General features: G+C 40.2%; 1 protein-coding gene across 3 annotated transcripts; it reads left to right on the top strand.

The window, feature by feature from the left end:
* Window positions 1-1,473: 1,473 nt before the first annotated feature.
* Window positions 1,474-19,870, top strand: TRIML2 (tripartite motif family like 2). 3 transcript variants are annotated; one of them, XM_040643404.1, is made up of 10 exons: window positions 1,476-1,861; window positions 2,194-2,321; window positions 5,795-5,951; window positions 6,165-6,620; window positions 6,849-6,944; window positions 8,704-8,892; window positions 10,022-10,162; window positions 12,163-12,185; window positions 12,361-12,461; window positions 19,190-19,870. In XM_040643404.1, exons 4-10 carry the CDS (start codon window positions 6,435-6,437, stop codon window positions 19,762-19,764), a joined length of 1,311 nt encoding a protein of 436 aa, XP_040499338.1. In that variant the 5' UTR covers window positions 1,476-1,861; window positions 2,194-2,321; window positions 5,795-5,951; window positions 6,165-6,434; the 3' UTR covers window positions 19,765-19,870. The 3 variants fall into 3 exon arrangements, with proteins under 3 accessions (XP_040499339.1, XP_040499338.1, XP_040499337.1); XM_040643403.1 differs by having other exon boundaries at window positions 2,089-2,321; XM_040643405.1 differs by having other exon boundaries at window positions 1,474-2,321; window positions 10,091-10,162.
* The last annotated feature ends 719 nt before the right edge of the window (window positions 19,871-20,589 follow it).

Genomic DNA, 20,589 nt, shown 5'->3' with positions numbered 1-20,589 from the left:
CTTGTTTGGCACCAGCCACATTTGTCCTCCCCAGAAGCTGAGCAAATGATACCTCAGGGCCTGTGGTGAGGGGACCAGTGGCTGACAAATATGATAGGATTGCTCATGAAATAAACCACCAGGACCATGACTCAATCATCTGGTTCTCTGACAATGGAGGGGAAAAATTTTTTTAATCAAGAGCATGCCTATGTAAAAAGTTAACACTTCACATGATCCGTGCACTCTATAATGTTACTCTAGGCCTATAAAAGAATGTTGTGATAAACCTCAATACAAACTTGAGGCATGTTCTCTTTTAAACTGGCAAAGTACTGGATTAATGCTTAATAAAGGTAATGAAGTATCATGAAATTTGGCATCACACAGTCTGTGATTCAAACCCTAGATCTGTAATTTTCTGTTACTGAGTGCTTTGGGTCAATTACTTAACCTCTAAATCATCAGCTTTATCAGCTGGAAAATGTATTCTGATACCACCTGTCTCACAGGACTGTGCGATATATAAACATATAAAAATTGCTTAGCACACTATATAACACAATTACCAGAATTATTTTAAGTTAAAATATTTAATCTAGAATTAATAATTCACTAATTGCTTAAAATCTAAGATAGGCTTTAAGAGACCACTGTAGTAGACATGAGAATTTCGCTTGATGTTTTACTTTTTGATGCAAAGATTGTGAAGGGTTCCTGTCAAAATGAAATCTTATGAAGTATGAAGCTTGGGATCATGAGAATAAATGACAGAGTAATTGATAATATCTTCACAGAGGTTGGCTGCATCAAGGCTTAGAAAGGATTGGGGAGGGAAAAAATGAGTAGAAAAGGAGGTTGTTCTGGATAAGGAGAGGGCATGCAAAAATGAGTGTGGTCTCTCTGAAGGAGCCTGGGAAATCAGATTTAGAAGAGGGAGTGAGTAGGAGTGTTGAGATAAAGGAAAAAGATGTACTTAAAATTCCATAGGGTGGAGCCAGGTTTTGGAAAATCAGCAAGTGTGGAATTTCTCATTGTCTTGTCAGCAGTTAAAAAAAAATAAATCACTGTAGGTTGATTAGCAGGGAATTGACTGACGTAGTGAAAATCTTCCAGAGGCCGAATTGTGAAACTTGGGACGTTGTGCAGATATCCTCTCCACTGAGGCCAGCGATGAACTATGAATCAGACTGTCCCCCGGACTCCCATCTGTGATACGTCCCTCAAGCTGTTCTTTCCACTCTTTTCTACCCACAACCAACGCCATGATCATTGCCTTTCAGTAAACGCTGAAAACTAATAGTGAACTCAGATATTATCCTCCAATGAAAATACTTAATGATTTAAGATTAAGTGGTAAGGCTAAGCTCTGAGGGAGCCTTCCCCACCCCGTGGGCCTCAGGCGTCTCAGGGCTTCTCTGTCCTGCCGGTGAGCAACCGCAGGGCTTGGGGGGGAGGTGCGGGGGGGGGGGTGCGGTGTGGCGCTCGGTTCATTTGGGCTGCTGTTCTGCCTCTGGGCTCTAGTGTTCTAGCTCTGGCTGTTTGTGTAGCTGGGGCCGCAGGAAACATCGGCTCAGTGTGGATGCTTCATGTGGATTCATTTATGGAAGCCTCGATTTATGTGTGTTCTGAGTATTTAGATGAGAATGTTCCTAGGAGGTAGTATCTATAATGCATAATCATTTCCTTGTAGTGAATTGTTTCAAGTTAACACTTGTTTAAATTTTTTTTACACTACAGCATTTATGCAATGGTTTACAGAATTCATGGAATTATTTTTATCAGTACAGGAATTAATTAAAACTTTGAATCTTCAAAAAAAATGGCTAAGGAGAAAACACAATGAGATTCTGGGGTACTGGCTTGCAGAGGATTTCTTCCTGTGAGTATATACATATATATTCTATATAGAACTATATATATAGTTTATTTAAAAAGAATACTAAGGGGCTACTAGGTAGTAGGCACCCTTTAAGACCTCGGAGACAGAACAAAACACTGACCCACCCAAAGAGAGGAAACCTCCTGACCGAGGTCACCAGCTATTCAGCACTTTCTAGAAGCTCATTGAAATGTAAATTAAGACTCCACCCAGATCTATCAAATCAGACTGCAGGTGGAGCTCAGAAGTCTGATTCCACAACTCCAATGACGCTGATCCTTGCTGAATGTGATAACCACTCTCCTCAATTCACTCTATGGATGGAATTTGAGACCCCACAGGTTTTCTACCTGACGATGGGAGTGGAGGACTCGAGAGCCACTGAACAGACAAAAGGCCCTTCAGTCACCACTGTTCTGTCTTTTTCCCTGAAGGGAAATACTGAGGATTACAAAGAAAGGTGAGCTTTCTCTGAAGACCATTTCCTTAGTCATGGTTTTCTTTAAATATCTAGATTGATCCAGTGTTTATGGAAGCTTTAATGTAGACGCGGAATGTAACCGTATAAAAAAATAAATGAGCACGCCAGGTCAGAGAAAAAAATGAAATTACGAAAAATCCAACTTTCCTTTCTCTTGTTTTCTGTAAAAATATCTAATCTGTCTTCTTACTGTCCTCTGATTTCTAACTTTGTACTGATTTGATTTAAACATTTCTTAAAAATACTTATTGAGCACCTGGTATGTCAATTGCAGATACATTTAAGGAACTCTATGGTTTCTTGTGAGTGACCAAAATATGGGTTCATTCATACTTAAAATTAGACACGAAGAAAATGAGAGGCTATGAATGGTGGGAGGGTATTTCCAATTAGGTATTTCTAAAAGGGCCTCTCTGAAGTGACATTTGAGCTGAGAACTGAAGGGAAGAAAAAAGGAACTAGAATTGCAAAAATATGAGAGAAAAGCATTGCCAAGTTCAAGAGCGCAGATGAATTTATCATAACTGGAATGGACAATGGTTGGGGGAAGCTAGAGGTGAGATTGTATGTAGGCAGGAAGACCACAGAGAACTTGGTTAGCCCTTTCGATTATATCCTAAGTGCAATGGAAAGTTGTTAGAAATCTTGATTTAGGTTTAAAATAGTACTCTGGTTGACCTGAGGAGATGGAGGTGAGAGTGGGGGCAGGGCTGAACATAAACTAGTTGAGATGTTCCAAATGAATGAATTTTAAACTGAGCTGGGGAATGGAAGGTCTTTGTTGAAATCCTGGATAGTGTTTTAGATATGCTAATTTGGGGTGCTTATTAGCCATTTAGTTGCAAATGAGTTGGAAGTATTGTATCAAGGTAGGAGATTAAATTGGAGAGTGCTACTTAAGGTTTATCTGGGGAAGCACTGGACCTAGAATAAGGGATTAGAATTGACCCTTGAAGCACCCCAAAATTTAGAGGCTCAAGAGGCTATGAGCTCAAAAAAGGATGCTGAGAAGCAGACCGGTAAAGTAAGAGGGATATCAGATCTATGATCTTGACAACAAAAAGAAGAAAACATTCCAAGGCAAGGGTCTTGGTCATCTTGGTTAACTGCTACTGGGAAGTAAGATAAAGCCAGGAGTGGCTGCAGGATTATAAACGTGTTCATTTGGCAATTTATCAGTCTTTTCAGTTGAGTGGTCTAGGCCATGTTGGGGAAGTGAAACAAGGGAAACAACAAGGAGGTTTGAAGAGCCCAAGCAGCAAAACAGAAATTGGAGCGAATTCAAAATGGGCGGCAAGTAGAGAGAAAATATTTGCAATTTATGTATTAACAAGGGAGCAATCTTTTCAGCATATAAATACCTCTTGAAGTTAAGGAGAAAGACCACAAAAACCTAGTAAAAGAAAACAGGTAAAAGGCTAAAACATATGTTCACAGGAAAAGAAATGAAAGTGGCTCATTAGCATATGAAAATAAAATGTAGGGGCTCCTGGGTGGCATGGTCAGTTAAGCAGCCCACACTTGATTTTGGCTCAGGTCATGCATGATCTCAGGGTCGTGAGATCGAGCCCCACATTGTGAAGTGTGGCGTCTACTTGAGATTCTCTCTCCCTTTCCCTCTGCCCCTTCCCCCTGCTGCTCGAACTCACACACACACTCTTAAATCTTCTAAAAAATGTAAACTGAAAATATATAAAGATAGCATTTCTCACCTACCAAGTGGGCAAAAAGTTTGACACCCTTTCTCATATGTTGCTTGGATTGCAAAATCATGCAACCTTTCTGTGGTTGGGAATCCAGCAAAATGTACCAAAATTATAGGTACGTTTTTATCAGGAATCCCATTTCTAAGGAATGTGCCTTCTAAGACCAGGGTTCGGAACTTGGTCTCAGGACTGCTTTGCACTCCCGTCATTGATGAAGACCCCAAAAAGTGCTTTGTGTGTCCTATTTGTAGTCACTATATTAGAAATTAAAACTGAGTTTAAAAAATTATTAAAAGTAAACATAAGATTTTTATTAGGAATCCTCTCTGAGCAGTTACTGAAAAGAGTGGCATGGTTTTTCAATTTTGCAAATCTCTTTAATTTTTGGTTCATCAGACAACTATTACCTATTATATCTGGTCCAGCATTCCATCTATTGCAATGCTGTTTTACTTGAAATGTATGAAGAACATCTGTCCTCACACCAGTACATTATTGGGAAAGGAGAGCACATTCTAATAGCTTTTTTTCAGATAATTGTGACTTTTCTTCTCGAAATCACCAATGATGTTTTCTGTTATATTAAAATCCATTGGTCTATCTTACACTTTGCATCCACATTTTACCTTTGCATAATCTTTTAACATCATGCATTGGTCTTCCAGAAAATACTGGTTCACTGAGTTTTCAGACTTTCCAAATGTTGATGTATTTCAATATATAATATTCAAGTCACATTTGTTAATATCACCACCAATGTTATCAGAAAAGAAGCTGTCAAAGTCTTGGGAAGCTGCCAGGCTTACAGTAGTGTATACAAGTTTTCTAAAGCCAGAATTTTATCATTGACAACTAAGATACTCAGTTGGTTTCCTTGAAATGACAGGGTCACTCTGTTAGTGTTTGAGAAAATATCTTCCAAATTGATACATCTGAATAACCACATTTGACTCATTTGTTCTTTGAACAAAAAATGTGCTATGAAAAAACATGGCTAGTAGGGCTTGTAACTCGGTTATAGAAAGTGTTTTTTCTCGAGACAATCACTGTATTCCCATATGCACCGTAAGTGCTTTATGCATAATTTCCGTTTTGTCACCCAGAACAGTAATTAAGTCCTGTACTCTAAAGCTGAGTTAATGTTTTGCTTCATCAAGAAATTAAGAATACTTTTAGTAAAAAAATAAAAATAACTGGGAGTATGCAAGTACGTAGAAATTGAAAAATACAGTGCAGGGGCACCTGGGTGGCTCAATTGGTTAAGGGTCTGCCGTGGGCTCCGGTCATGGTCCTGGGTTCTGGGATCGATCCTGCATCATGCTCCCTGCTCAGTGGGGAGCCTGCATTTCCCTCTACCCCTCCCCTGCTTGTGTTCTCTCTCTCTCTCTCATAAGTAAATATTAAAAAAAAAAAAAAAAAATTCGTTGTGCGATGGTGAAACCACCATAACCATGGCTAGAGATGGGTTAGAAAAGAACTAAGGCAAGGCAATTCTTCATTGGGGAAAAGTTTCCCAAATTAAGTGGGTAACCAATTTTGAGATAATTACTCGAACGTTTCTAGAGAAGAGGTAGAATTGTTGCTGCCAGGTAATCAGAATTGTCTGGAAATGGGGGTGCAGGAGATGATAAATGCCTTGTTCTGTTTCCTTAATTTAAAAAAATGCAGTCTCCCTTGAGTCTTTTTGGAAGTTTATATTTGGGGGCTTGCGTTTCTATTTCGTTTAACCGTTACCTTCATCGGCAGCTTTCAGATGGCACGTGCGTTGGACCTTGCACACAAAACTTGACGCGCCTCACTGTCAGGCGCATGCGGACTTAGGAGAGCCTGAAGATGGGTGCGTCCTGAAGCTGGCACCCACGTGCTGCTACCCTTTAAGGAGGCACTGGAAGCGGCCGGCACGGTACGGTTCTTGCCGTTCCTGGGAGAGGGAGTGCTTCCTTAAATGCCGGGAGCCAGCCTTTGCCTTGCTCAAGTCCCGGATGTTCCTCCCCTGCTTCTGAATGCGCCATGCTGGTCAGTAAGTAGCTTTTCTGCTTGCTTACTTGCTTGCTTGCTTGCTTGCTTGCTTTCCTTCCTCTTCTGCTGCCTTTTTAAATTTTTTAATACCTTCCAGGAGAACGGTGCGCCGTGTTCCTGCGTAGGAGTCATTCTCAGCCCGGTGCTCTAACTTCCCGGTGAACGTGAGCGCCCCTGCCGCCTGAGGGCCTCGGCGTGACTCCCGGTGTCTCCCCGCAGCGCGTGGCCGCGGAGCTCGCGGGGCACTGAGCTGCTCGGAGGTCTGGCCGCGGGTCGCGCCGTGAGGTCGGCGAGTCCCCTGGACGCTTCGGCCTGGAGCGCAGGGAGGCGGCCCGCGGCGGGAACGGGGCCCGGGGCGCCTGCAGCCATGGCCGCGAGGCCCGGCTCCCAGGGACGGCGGCAGGTCCCAGAAGACACCCGCTGTGAGGCGCACCGGGAGCCGCTGCGGCTGTTCTGCGACGACGACCAGACCCTGCTGTGTGGCCGGTGCCGTGCGCAGCAGCACGACGGGCACGCGGTGTACGGCGTCCAAGAGGCAGCTGGAGGCTACCGGGTGAGGCTCCCGCGGGCCCCTCTTGCCGCCCGGCCTGAGGAGCGCGCTGCCGCTGCCCCGGACTGCCCCCTCGGCCCCGGTTGTCCGAGAGGCCGGACCAGGCCCTGGGAGACAGCCTTCGGGGCAGGGCTGTCCCCACGGGCTGTCGGGCGTCCGCTCCAAGGTGAAAACTGCAGCGGTTGTGTACAGCCGCCTCTTGACCAGCACCCGGGCTCTGTCTCTCCGCAGAGGCTGTTCCAGGAGCTGCTGAACGCATCCAGGGAGAAGCTTGGAGTAGCCGAGAGCATGTTGGCGGACGAGCGGGACAGAATGGCGACGGTGCAGGTCAGTGCTCGTGTCCCGGCCGAGCAGGGCTCTCCTGCGGTGTCGGACGGCACGGGACGGAGGTCCAGACAAGTAACAGAGCAGGGACGTACTTGGAATCCATACGTGCTAAGTGTCCGTTTCTTTACGAGGTTGGTAAGCAAAGGGCTAGGAACTCGTTAGGAAAATGATGGAAGAGATTCCACAGAAAAGAAAATGCAACCATCGTTTGAACATTTAAAAAGATCCTGGACTTTGTTTCTTGTAAGAGAAATACACGCTAACTCTTAGATTTGTGAAACGTCATTTGCAAGCCTACTGACAGGTAAAGAAAGATGGATGACACGATTCATATCAGTGCCGTGGGGCAGTGAGCATCTGCTGTACCGTCGGTGGCCATAAAATCCTGAAACCGTCTGAAAGGCAGTTTGAGAAACTATCCGAAACGAGGGTTTGTCATCTGTTAGCCCACATTTCACTTCTGATTTCACACCTTCTCTACTTAACTCTGTTCTGTGCCAGATATCCCAGATTCTGGGTCTTTTCCCTTGCAGTTTTTAAGGAGAAGCAATGGCCACTTGAGGATGGTAGAGGAAGAGAATTGACTGGCTCTCCAAGAATTTTCAGCCTTAAGTACCATATATTCAGCACATATCGGGGTCCCACTGCTTTCCAGAGACTATACTAGGTTCTGGGGATTTAGCAATGGGCCGGGGCGGGGTGCTGCCCTTGTACAACTGAAGGTGAACGAAACAAGTAAAATGAATGTTAATGGTAAATTTCTTAAAAAAAAAAAAAAGAAAGAAAGCATAATGCGATGTACTCTGAAATAAAGTGACCTTGTTCAGAAAGTGGCATTTGGAAAAACTTAAGCTGGTGAGGCATTGAGTTTTGGGAAGGATCTGGTATGTCCTCAGGTGGAGTTGAGAAGGCAGTGGAAGCTGGTAGGTGAGGTCAGAAGATAAAGGGGCCACGTCATATAGGGCAGCTGAGTTTAAATGAAGTACGGAAACCAGTGGAAAATTTTGAAAGGGGTAACTTGATCGAATTTCCATTTTCACAGAAGCACTCTGGCTGCTGAGGTTAAGACTAGACAGTAGAGGGGTGAGAGCAGAGGTGGGGACACCTGCCAGGGGACTGTTGAGGTCGTGAACAGTGGTCAGATTCTTGGTAGATCTTAATTCCATGGAGTCTTGTGGGATGAAATATCATTAAGCTGGCTGCTCCCCATGTACGTCTCTAGCCCAGACTTCCAGGTGATGGACTTCCATGTCCATCTTCCGACTCAGCATCTGTCCTTGAATGTCCTAAGTGGCTACTCAGAATCAGGGTATCTAGAACTGAGCTGCTGATACACCCCCACCTCTGGGATCTGTCCCTTTCCTGTTTCCCTTTTTGCGTTGCAGTTACTTTCTCTAAAAACCTTAGAGTCACCCTTTCATTCCTGTTTGCTCACACTCCGTCCAAAGCATCAGCAAAAGCCATTTGCCCCACCTTCCAGTTTTCCTCATCTCCTTCTCTTTGTCTTGTCGATCTTAGATTTCTCAGTTTTCTAAGTCAATTAACATTTCTTTGTCTGCGTGTCACGTTCTAAGATTATGTGATGTGTTAGTTGATGTTGACTCAAACTTTCTTTGTCCTTTGTATTTATGCCTTTTATTTCTTCCCTTGTACTTTATATTTCCTTATCATTGTATCGGAGCTAGAGCTGGAAATTGACCCTAAGTGTTTATCCGTGGCGTTTAACTTGAAGTGTATCACATCTATACCTACAATGAAGGGAGAAGAGCAGGATTTTAAAGAGATGATTGAGTCCGAATATAGGATAAGGTTCCAATTGATGGTTGAAGAGATGAACTTCCAGAGCCTGGAAGGGTGCGTATTCAACCTGAACGTGAGGGAGAACGGTCTGAACCAACTGATGGAGTTTGCCACTGAGCTGAAGGAGAAGTCCCAGGAAACGCTGCAGGTGAGATGTGGAAAACTGCGTGCTCGCAGTGTTTGGGAAATGAGAGGAGAGCTGAACATTATGCCAATTCTAAAATGAGACATCCAGTGACAACCACGCATGTATTAAAGAATGTATATATTCACCCAGCATTTCTATTTCTGATCATTTATCTTATAAATATACTTGCATGTCTACAAAAAGATGCAAGGATAAAGGAATGCTGTAAAATTATTCCAGTATAAAGCCATGGTTTAGAGGTAGTCTTTGAAACCAGACTGATGAGGTTCCTATCTGGCTTCTGCTATATACTAGTCTCTAAGTGGCTAGTTTAACCTGTACATGTTGTTTAACCTGTAACTCAGTTTCCTTAGCTATTAAAATGGGGATAATGCCCCACACTTATAATGTTGTGAGGATTGAATGATAATCTGCATAAAGCTCTTGAAGCAGTGTTTGTACATATTATGCAGTTGGTAACTATTAGGCATTATTATTAACACTGTAATGTTTATGATAGCAAGAGATTAAATATAACCTATATCCATTAATAAAGGACTCTCAGGATAAATCGTACTGTGTACTTACAGTGGGATGTTCTTCAGCATTTAGAAAAGATAACGCAGCTTTATGTATACGGATAAGGAATGTTCTCCAAGAGCATATTATTTATTAAGGAAAAAACAAGCTGTGATTCAACAGTAGGGTATAATACTCATCGTTTGTGTTCTTTAAGAAAAAAATAACAGCATGTGCTTTTGTGTCTACATGGAACGTCTTTGCAAGGATAAAAAATGTCAGTGGCTTGATTATTTCTTATTGATTAAATTATTAGATTCAAATCTTAATGGAGGAAATAGGAAACGTTCTGAACAAAATGGCACAGCAAGATAACGTGATCTGTTTCAGGGTCTGGTGGTTTTCTGAATAAGTGGACTACGTGCACACCTTCCACGTCAACGTAACTATGTTGTGTCAGAGAATCAAGTTGCAATTGAGCTGTCTTCCTTAACACAGAGGGATATTGGGCCTTATCTAATTATATGTGTTTCTGGAGTGGCAGGCAGTAAAGTGGGTTTAAGAGACAGTTGAATTAGTGAATAAAAGAAATTACCACTTGTTAAATAGTAATAAGGAGATGCTTCTGCAGAGACTGAATGTTTTGGGGAAAGAGAACATGAATAAACTGAAGGAGAGTGAAGTCAGGCTTTCTGAACAGATCTGCGGCCTCCAAAGGATCACTGCAGAGCTAGAGAAGAAGTGCGGGGACTATACCTTAGCATTGCTCCAGGTAAGATTCCAGAAATGATCTCCATTACAGTATTTGAGAAAGGAGAAGTGGATAGTACTTATTAGGGGTCAGTTCTAGAATATTCGATAATTTTCAAACATACATGAAGGCTGTATAGACTATTTTCCAGTCACCAGAAGCATTATGAATTGTCTAAAGTCCTGGTATAGTGGAGAACTACTTCATGATATGAATTCTCACCTTGAGGCTATCAATAATTTTAATTGAGAGATCCCTTGATAGGGTAAATAATTGATTAGTCACATTATAATATATCAATACGGTAGAATATTCTGCAACCAGAAAAAAAGAATGAAACAACTCCATAGTGGTGAAAGTTGTTTTCAGGATATTTAGTTAAAGTGAAAACATGCGGAACTGCTTTTTGTTTGGTTTTAGGACTATGTATCTATGTATAGACATGCTCATTAACATTCACAGACTGCCTTTGGCAGAATAAACACAAAGATTAGAACACAAACATTGAACGGTAACCTTGGAAAAACAAGGGTGAGATTTATTTGTATAGTATTGCATATTTTAAACCTTGTAACATGCATTACCTTTCAACAAGTAAATTATTGTCTTTTTAAGACTCTATCCATATCCTTCTGCCGCCGGGCTTATATTTGCAAAGTGAGTGCCCTTATTTGAGAAAGCCCTTCCACATAAACTGTTAGGTTCTAGTCTAGGGCCAAACCTAGTTCCAGACGGGTAAGGCAGGTGTGACTCAGTTATGCTCAACTTCTGACCTAGCTCCATCCACCATCCCCACTTTATTAGTAGGCTCCTTCCTCTGCTCAACTCTTATTACCCAGGGTAAGAAAAGAAAGTAAATGGGCAGAGTTTGAATGATGACTGTTCTGGATAAGATGGCTGAGGTGACATATGGAAAACATGGCCCTTGGGAAATGCAAATCAAAACCACAGTGAGATAGACCCTCTCAGCTTAGAATGGCTATCAATAAGAGACGATGGGTGCTGGTGAAGGTGTGACAAAAAGGGAGCACTTACACATTATTGGTGAGAATGTAGATTGGTCTAACCCCTATGGAAAACGATACGGAGGTGTCTGAAAAAATTAAGAATAGATTTACCATATCCAGCAATTCCACTTCTGGGCATATACTCAAAGGAAACAAAAACAGGATTTCAAATGGATACGTGTGCTCCCGTGTTTCAGAACAACCCAAATGCCCCTTAACAGATGAATTAATGAAAAAATGTAGTACATACACATAATGGAATCTTATTCAGTCATGAGAAAGGCGAATATCCTCCGAATGTGACAACATGGATAGACCTTGAGCACATGCTACTTTAAGCAAGATAAGTCAGAAAGACAACTATTGCATGATGTCACTTGTATGTGGAATCTAAGGAAGTTAAACCTGTTTAAAAAACGAAAGTAAAAATGGTGCTTTATCGGGGGTATGGTGTAGGGATGGAGGGGCATTGATAAGAGTGATGGTGTTTCAGGGTACAAACTTGTAATGAATAACAACCATAGAGATCTAATGCATAGTATAATATATAAAACAACATAGTATTATATGATGAGATAAATATTGCTACATTGGCAATCATTACAATATACAGATGTATCAAAGTAACACACTATACACCTTAAACTTAATGTTACATGTCAAATTTATTCAATAAAAGAAGAAAAAAAAGACATCCAGATTAAATATAAATCTTGCCAAGACATAATCTGGTTCAGCAGGTTCCAAATTCTATATAAAGTGACTGTACAGTCCCCAGCTATAATAAAACTAAGAAAACAAAACACAGACATTTCCCTTGGGGTGTAACAGTGATTTCAAGCATTTTTCTGACTTTTACTATTCAGTGTTAAAATCTGATAACTGTGATTTAGCACCACAAAGCTGGGGAAATTACACACAAATCAGGTTTTATTATTAGAGGATGATTTTCAGGGGCACAGCTCAGAAGAGGCATGGCTCAAATAGTAACCTTATCTCTTTTTCACCCTGTAGAATGCGAGATGTTCTGTGGAAAGGTAAGTTTTCATTTTGGAAACATTGGGGTGGGATTCAGGGTCTGAGACGTGAGCACACAGGAGTAGAGATATTGGGGTAAGTAAGGGTCAGGAGGTCATGCAGTGACGTTCATCCTCTGGACTGGTGGGGGCCAAGGGTCTGCACAGATAACAGAGATTGTCCTTTCTTTAATAGGAGCGAGTCACTACTACGACAGTGTCTGGAGCCCGCCCAAATCACGGACCTGAGTCTGTGCCTAGTCACAGGAATGAGCAGAATGCTCAACATTCTCCAAAGTAAGTTGACACACATCCGTGATGACAGGGCACTGGATTTTGTATCTGAGAATCAAGTGAACATCCTACCGTAAATAAAAGTAGATTCCAGAGAGCTTAAGGATTTAAAAAGATTGGAGAGGGGGCACCTGGGTGGCACAGCGGTTAAGCGTCGGCCTTCGGCTCAGGGCGTGATCCCAGCGTTATGGGATCAAGCCCCACATCAGGCTCCTCTGCTATGAGCCTGCTTCTTCCTCTCCCACTCCCCCTGCTTGTGTTCCCTTTCTCGCTGGCTGTCTCTATCTCTGTCAAATAAATAAATAAAACCTTTAAAAAAAATAAAAAATAAAAAAATAAAAAGATTGGAGAGTTTAATATGCTATACCCATTGGATAACTATCAAGAAAATAATCATATGATCTTATGTTGAAAGGCTCTCTTTTGCATATCTTTTTCCCACCTTCTCAAGCCTGAAACATGATCGCAAGCGGAGCCTGATAGAAAAAAATAATAATAATAAATTTCTAGGGAAAAAATGTTAGGTCATCTGGGTGGCTTGGCTGATTAAGCGTCCTACTTTTGATTTTGGCTTAGGTCATGACCTCAGGATGCTGGGATCAGTCCTGTGTTGGGTTCCGCAATCAGTTTGGGCAGTCTGCTTGAGGATTTTCTCTCCCTCCCTCTCCCCTCGCCCCCTCCTCATGCTCTCTCTCTTTGTGTCTCAAATAAGTAAATAAATCTAAAAAAAAAAAGAAAAAATGTCAACATACATAATGAAAGATCTATATCTCCTACCCCATAGTTCCGCCTTTTCTGGAATGTCCTATCAGTGGATCATACAAAATGTGGCTTTTGTGTCTGGCTTCTGTCACTTAGCATAAATTTGAGGCACATCCAAGTTTGTTGTGTATATCGGTGGTTTATTCCTTTTTCGTGTTGTGGGGTACTCCACTGTATGAATATACCACAATTTGTTATCTTGCAATTCCAAGGCCACTTGAATCGTTTCCAAATCTATGCTATAGATATTTGCTTACAGAGTTTTGTGTGGACATAACTTCATTTCTCTTGGTTACATATCTAGGAAAGGGATTGTAAAATTTGTTTTCCAAACTGACTGTCATCTTGCATTCCCACTGGTAATGTATGAGATTCAGTTAACTCCACATCCTCACTAGCATTTTGTATTATCACTTTTTTTTTTTTTTTTTTTTTTTAAAGCTGATCTAGGGTGGCTCATTCATTTAAATGTCTGCCTTCAGCTTGGGTCATGATCTTGGAGTCCTGGGATTGAGCCCCATGTCAGGCTCCCTGATCAGCAGGGAGTCTGCTTCTCCCTGTCCCTCTCCCTCTGTCTCTCCCCCTGCTCATGTTCTCTCTCTCTCGCAGATAAATTAATTTTTTCAAAAATTATATTAAAAAAGTAACTTTTAAAAATAAATAAAGCAGACCTAATAGGTATATAGTTGTATATCACTTTAAGTTTTAATTTGCATTTCTAAAATAACTAGTGATGTTGAGCATATTTTCATTGTTTATTTGCACTTTATTGTATCTCTTTGAAGTAGATCTATAAACATTTTCAGTATTTTTAAAATTGTGTTGTATATTATTTAGTGTTGTGATTTCTTTATATATTATGATTACCAGTCCTTTATCAGACATGTTTTGCAAATATTTCTCTCACTCTGTGATTATATTTTCTTTTTTTTTAATTTTTTAAATTTTAACCCTCATATTGCCATCATACAATATTATATTAGTTTCAGGTGTACAATACGGTGATTCAGCAATTCTGTGCATTACTCAGCACTCATCATGATAAGTATACTCTTAATCTCCTTCACCTTTTTCATGCATCCCACTACCCACCTCCCCTCTGATAACCATCAGTTTGTTCTCTATAGTTAATAGTCTGTTTTTTGGGTTGTCTCTTTTTTTCTTTGTTCGTTGGTTTTGTTTCTTAAATTCCACATATGAGTGAAATCATATGGTATTTGTCTTTCTTTGACGGACTTATTTCATTTAGCACTGTGCGCTCTATTTCCAACCATGTTGTTGCAAATGGCAAGATTTCATCCTTTTGTAAGGCTGAGTAATATTCCAGTGTGTGTGCGTGTTCACACCACTTTATCTGTTCGTCAGTCAGTGGACACTTGGGCTGCTTCCATATCTTGGCTGCTATAAACATTGGGGTGCATGTATCCCTGGGAATTAGTGATTTTGTTTTGGGGGTAAATACCCAGTAGTGTGATTATAGATTACAGGGTAGTTCTATTTTTAACTTTTTGAGGAACTTCCGTACTGTTTTCCACAATGGCTGGACCAGTTTGCATTCCCACCAACAGTGCAAGAGGCTTCCTTTTTCTCCACATCCTCACCAACAGCTGTTGTTTCTTGTGGTGTTGATTTTAGCCATTCTGACAGGTGTGAGGTGGTATCTCATTGTAGTTAGATGTGCATTTCTCTGATGGTGAGTGATGTTGAACATCTTTTTATGTATCTGTTGACCGTCTGTATGCCTAATTTTGAGAATGTCCATGTCTTTTGCCCATTTTTTAATTGGAGTCTTTTTTGTTTTTTGGGTGTTAAGTTGTATTAATTCTTTATATATTTTGGATGCTAATCCTTTATCATATATGTCATTTGTAAATATCTTCTCCCATTCAGTAGGTTGTCTTTTAGTTTTGTTGATTGTTTCCTTCACTATGCAGAAGCTTTTTATTCTGATATAGTCTCAGTAGTTTATTTTTGCTTTTATTGCCCTTGCCTCAGGAGACCTATCTAGAAAATGTTGTTATGGCCTGTGTCAGAGAAGTTGCCACCTGTGTTCTCTTCTAGGATTTTTATGGTTTCAGTTCTCATATTTAGGTCTTTGATGCATTTTGAGTTTATTTTTTTATATAATGAAAGAAAGTGGTCCAGTTCCATTCTTTTGCACGTAGCTGTCCAATTTTCTTTTTCCCATTGCATATTCTTTCCTGCTTTGTTGAAGATTAATTGACCACATAGTTGTGGGTTTATTTCTGGGTTTTCTATTCTATTCCATTGATCTATGTATCTGTTTTTGTGCCAGTACCATACTGTTTTGATTACTACAGCTTTTTAATATAACTTGAAGTCTGGAATTGTGATCCCTCCAGTTTTGTTTTTCTTTTTCAAGATTGATTTAGCCATTTGGGGTGTTCTGTAGTTCCATACAAATTTTAGATGGTTTGTTCTAGTTCTTCGAAAAATGCTATTGGTATTTTGAAAGAGATTGCTTTAAGTAGTAGATACCTTACCAATATTTGCTCATCCAGTCCATGAGCATGGCAGGTCTTTCCATTTCTTTGTGTCATCTTCAGTTTCTTTCATCTCTGATTTATATTTTCATTTACCTCGTAGTATCTTTCGAAGAGCCAGAAGTTTTAAATTTTGAAATTCAGTTTATCAGTTTTTTTCTGGTTTGTGCTTTTTGTGTCCTATCCTAACAAATCTTTTACTAAAAGATTTTTTCTTTTTTTAAATTTTATTATGTCATGTTAGTCACCATACAGTATATCATTAGTTTTTGATGTAGTGTTCCATGATTCATTGTTTGTGTATAACACCCAGTGCACCATGCAATACCTGCCCTCCTTAATACCCTTCACCAGCCTATCCCGATCCCCCACCCCTCTCCCCTCTGAAGCCCTCAGTTTGGATATTTTTCCTGATCTGTCAAAGATTAGTTGACCGTAAGAGTTGAGGGTCCATTTCTGGGCTCTCAATTCTGTTCCATTAATCTGTGTTTCTGTTTCTGTGCCAGTACCATGCTGTCTTGGTGATCACAGCTTTGTAATATAGCTTGAGATCAGGCAGTGTGATGCCCCCAGCTTTGTTTTTCTTTTTAAACAATTCCTTGGCGATTCAGGGTCTTTTCTGGTTCCATACAAATTTTAGGATAGACAAATATTTTTTCTTCTAGAAGTTTTAGTTTTTACATTTAGGTCTGTTATGCTTTTGGAGTTATATTTGTATATGACTCAAGATCTGGTACAACTCCCCACCCCCACCTTTTTTGTACGTGTGTGTCCAGTTGTTCCAGCATCATTTGGTGAAAACACTATTCTTCAATAAATTCATTTAGCACCTTTGTTGAAAATTGGTTGGCATGTACAAGCCGGTCTGCATTGTCTCTAATAGGTCCTTGATCATTGTGTTTATCCTTTTGCTGATGCCATACTGGCTTGAATTTTACTCCATGGGAAGTCTTAAAATTGGCGTGTGAGTTCTCCAGATTTGTTCTTTTAAAAATAATTTTGGCTACTCTAGATTCTTTCCTTTTTCACAAAAAAATTAAAATCAGCTTATTGGCTTCTACAAAAAAAAATGTAGACTTTGGTTGGTATAGATTAGTGTATAGATTAATCTATAGAATGTATAGATTAATTTGGGATAAGATGATATATTTCCATTTAGGTCTTCTTGATCTCACTCATCAGTGTTTTGAAGTTTTCAGCAAATATACTGTGCATATTAGATGGATCCCTAAGTATTTTATTTTTTTAGTGGTAATATCCATTTCTGATTGAAATTCCATTCATTTCTAGTTTATTGCTAGTATATAAAAATAATATTTGTATATATTGACATTGTATCTTATGACTATGCTAAACTCATTTATTAGAGCTAGTGACTTTTTTATAGATTCTTTGGGATTTTCTACAAATATAGTCAGGTAATCTATTAATACAGGAACTTTTATTTCTTTCCAACATGTAAGCCTTTTCTATGTTTTTCTCACCTTGTGGTACTGGCTCTAGGACCTCCAGTATAATCTTGAATAGGAGCAGTGAGAAACATTTGCCTCATTCTTGATCTTAGGGTACAAGAAAGCATTAAAGTCTTTCACCTTGAACTTTGATGTTAGCTGTAGGTTTTTGTTTTTGTTTTTGTTTTTATAATTGCCCTTCATCAGGTTAAGAAAGTTCTCCCTCTATTCCTGGTTTGTTAAAACTTTTTATCATGGACAGATGTTGAATATTAGATGCTTGTTCTATATCTGCCAAAATATTTGTAGTTTTTCTTCCTGTATTAATATGGTGAAATATATTTTTTTCATATGTTGGCCCAGCCTTGCCTTCCCAGAGTAAACTCTTGGTAATGATGTTTTATCCATTTTCTATATTGCTGGATTCAGTGTGCTAATACTTTAAAGGATTTTTGCATTTATGTTAATGAGGCATAATGATCTGTAGCTTTCTTGTAATCATCTATAGATACTTCAATTTTATTTTCATTTCTAGATAATCTATTCTGTTCTTTGTCAGATCCACTTGGTCTTACTTTTTAGCTTCCCATATCCTGTAGATGTTTTTAAGCTTTTCTTTTTTCTTCAAACATGTAAGCAAAAATTTTTTTAGTTCTGTGCCTACTAATTCCAATATCTGAAGTTCTTCAGATTTATTTCTGCTAGTCTCACTCAGTAGTGCTTTCTTACTTTGTGAGTGTGTGTTTGATTTTTTTTAACAGTAAGCTTCCCTTTTTTCCTTGGATATTATTTTTAGAAATTGAGTCCAAGAACGAATCTATGCATTATTCTAGACAGAATTTGCATTTGTTTCTTCCAATCTTCTGGGAATACTAAAAGCCTGGGACAACTTAAATTTACATTTCAAGGCTTATGGCTTTTAAGACCAACCTAATAATGATATGAATTGGGCTTCAAGTCTAGAAATGTAAGTTCATTTGGCAACAAAACTTTTTGCCGGATTAGATAGTAAAGTAAGAAATAAGGAACTATTCCAGGCTTTATGGTTTAGCAACTGAAGGAGTGAGTATGCTATTAACTGAAGTAGAACTGGAAAGGGGTAGTTCTGAAGTTCCATTTTGGACATAGTATGTATGAAATGCCTCTGTTACTTCTAACTGGTATTTGGCAGCTTCTTTATGAAGTAAACCATGAACATACAGAAGATTTTGAAAACTAAGGCTAGGTGAAGTCACCTAGGGAGAGGGGAATCCAAGCTGTAAAAAGGAAGACCCAGTCCTAAGCCCTGGGTAATCACAATATTTAACAGTTGAGGAGAAAGAGATAAGAGAAGGCTTGGTTTGAGATATGAAGGCAAGTGTCACATTCGTTCAAGTATAAGAAATCACATTGAGCTCTCTTGTTCGCAGCTTGATTTTTTTCTGGAGGATTCCCACAAGTTTTTCAGCCTCTGCTAATGTGTTCTTTTGATTTCCTCAATATCAAGAGCCCGCTGGCAACAATTTCTAGGCATCTGTATCACGCTCTGGTGATATTTAAAGGGAGAGCAATTCAGTCACAGGGAAAAGCCAGGAATCCTAGGGAGTCACAGCCAATGACAGGGAAAAACCCTGCTCTGTCAGGAGATTCTAATGAATCTTTAGGGGAATGAAGCCTGGAGTTCCAGGCTTGGAGATCTTTAGGGGAGCAGAGTTGGCTCCCAGCTCATATGTGACTAGCATTGAATACCATTTTTACAGTCTGCCAAATTCCTTTCTGGTCTGACAGAACCTCTGTGGAGTCCATCATTCTTCTTCCTCCTCAGATGGCGTCTCCTTCCATTATCTTACTCACCTCTTCCGTGATGTCCAGTTCTTGAAAGTAAGCTCAGAGGTCACCTTTCCTGAACTTTTTGATGGCCTCTTCCATATCTGTGCCTGCAGCTTGTACCAGTCGTTGGCAGGCCTCTTCATGTTAGAAACCCTCGTCTCTGGTGGTGGCATGGATGACTAACTGAATTACTCTCTCCCCGCAGGAGCTGTCACTTTGGATCCTAAAACAGCTCATCCCTGTCTGGTCTTATCTGAGGATCTGAGAAGTGTGAGTCTCAGAAATGTCCAGCAGGACGTTCCTGGCAGCCCGGGGAGATTCGTCTTCGGTGCCACTGTGTTGGGTGTGGAGGGTTTCACCTCAGGGAGGCACTACTGGGAGGTAGATGTAGAAAAGGCAACCAAGTGGCAGTTGGGGATATCTGAAGACTCTGCCAGCAGCGACGGTGACCTTCCTGCTGCTTCCAGAGATAAATTCTTACTCACAGGTTCTGTGATGGGAACCGATTATACGTTCTGGGTCTTTCCCCCTCTGAAAAGGGTCTTCTTGAGAGGAGAGCAGATGCACAAAGTTGGAGTCTTCCTAGACCGCGAGTATGGGCAGGTAGCCTTCTATGATGTGACAAACAGATCCCTCATTTATAATTTCTCTTCCCTCGCCTTCCGGGGCGCGGTCAGGCCCATATTTTCTCTTTGTATCCCAAGTGGAGGCACGAGTTCAGACTCGCTCAGCATTTGCTTTCCTCATGTTTCTCCTTGTGATGTTAATGTTAGCCCATAGACTTCCTCGACATGAAATCTATGACTACAAGGGGCCAGAAAGTAAAGAGCTTAACTTTGTAAAAGAATCTATATAAAGTAATCCAATAAAAGTTTCTAACACTTGACTGAATTGGAATCCAGTTCATTACCCCAGAGTTTTTGCATTCATGTGGCTTTCAACACCTATTTAGTGAAAGAGGTTACATTGAAACGGAGTCATGAATGATAATAACGGAAGGACCCTACACTAATTAGAACACTAAATGCATATGCAGCATAAAATTGGGAACTTAGAGAAGTAATATAGTCTGAAATCTCTAGGACTAAGTTAAGGGCTTTAGCGATTTCTGAAAACACAATTAGATATAATTGAGACTTGAGATTTGAGGATATCATCACTGTGACATATGAAATGAAGACATCCTATGACTGATCCTATTACTGACAGTGTCAGGACTTCCTAACATCATTCCAAACAGAGAACTTAATTTCCCTGGGTATTTTTTCTGGGTTGGGAGGTGGTGGTGCAGAAAATGGGAATATTTAAATAATTTTTTTTCAAGTATTCTACCTTCTTACAAGAAAAATTAGATTTCTTAAAAGAAGCCCGATAATTCAAAGCTTTGAAACATATAAGTGATACTGTAACAGTGTCTTGGATTTTCTCTGGTCTTTCTCTATTTGATGATCCACTGAGGAGTTTTTTCCTGCAGCCTTGCTCGGCGGTGGTTCTCCAATGCTGAGATGATGACAGAATATTTATAAGGGAACTTTACATGAAAAGTTCATCATACTGTATTTCCCTTAATATTTTTAAGAACCTAGAAGTATGTATTAATCTTAC

This window comes from Ursus maritimus, unplaced genomic scaffold (assembly GCF_017311325.1).
Source record: "Ursus maritimus isolate PB19 unplaced genomic scaffold, ASM1731132v1 scaffold_28, whole genome shotgun sequence".
NCBI lineage: Eukaryota > Metazoa > Chordata > Mammalia > Carnivora > Ursidae > Ursus > Ursus maritimus.
The sequence above is the reverse complement of the archived record's forward strand: the minus strand, read 5'-3'. Positions and strand labels throughout refer to the sequence as shown.

What these genes read in the sequence shown, in the direction of transcription:
- TRIML2 (XM_040643404.1), top strand. Translation starts at nt 6,435, where the DNA reads ATGGCCGCGAGGCCCGGCTCCCAGGGACGGCGGCAGGTCCCAGAAGAC. An exon ending in ATACCTTAGCATTGCTCCAG is followed by an intron (nt 10,163 to 12,162) that starts GTAAGATTCCAG and finishes TTCACCCTGTAG; the next exon opens with AATGCGAGATGTTCTGTGGA. An exon ending in GCGAGATGTTCTGTGGAAAG is followed by an intron (nt 12,186 to 12,360) that starts GTAAGTTTTCAT and finishes TTTCTTTAATAG; the next exon opens with GAGCGAGTCACTACTACGAC.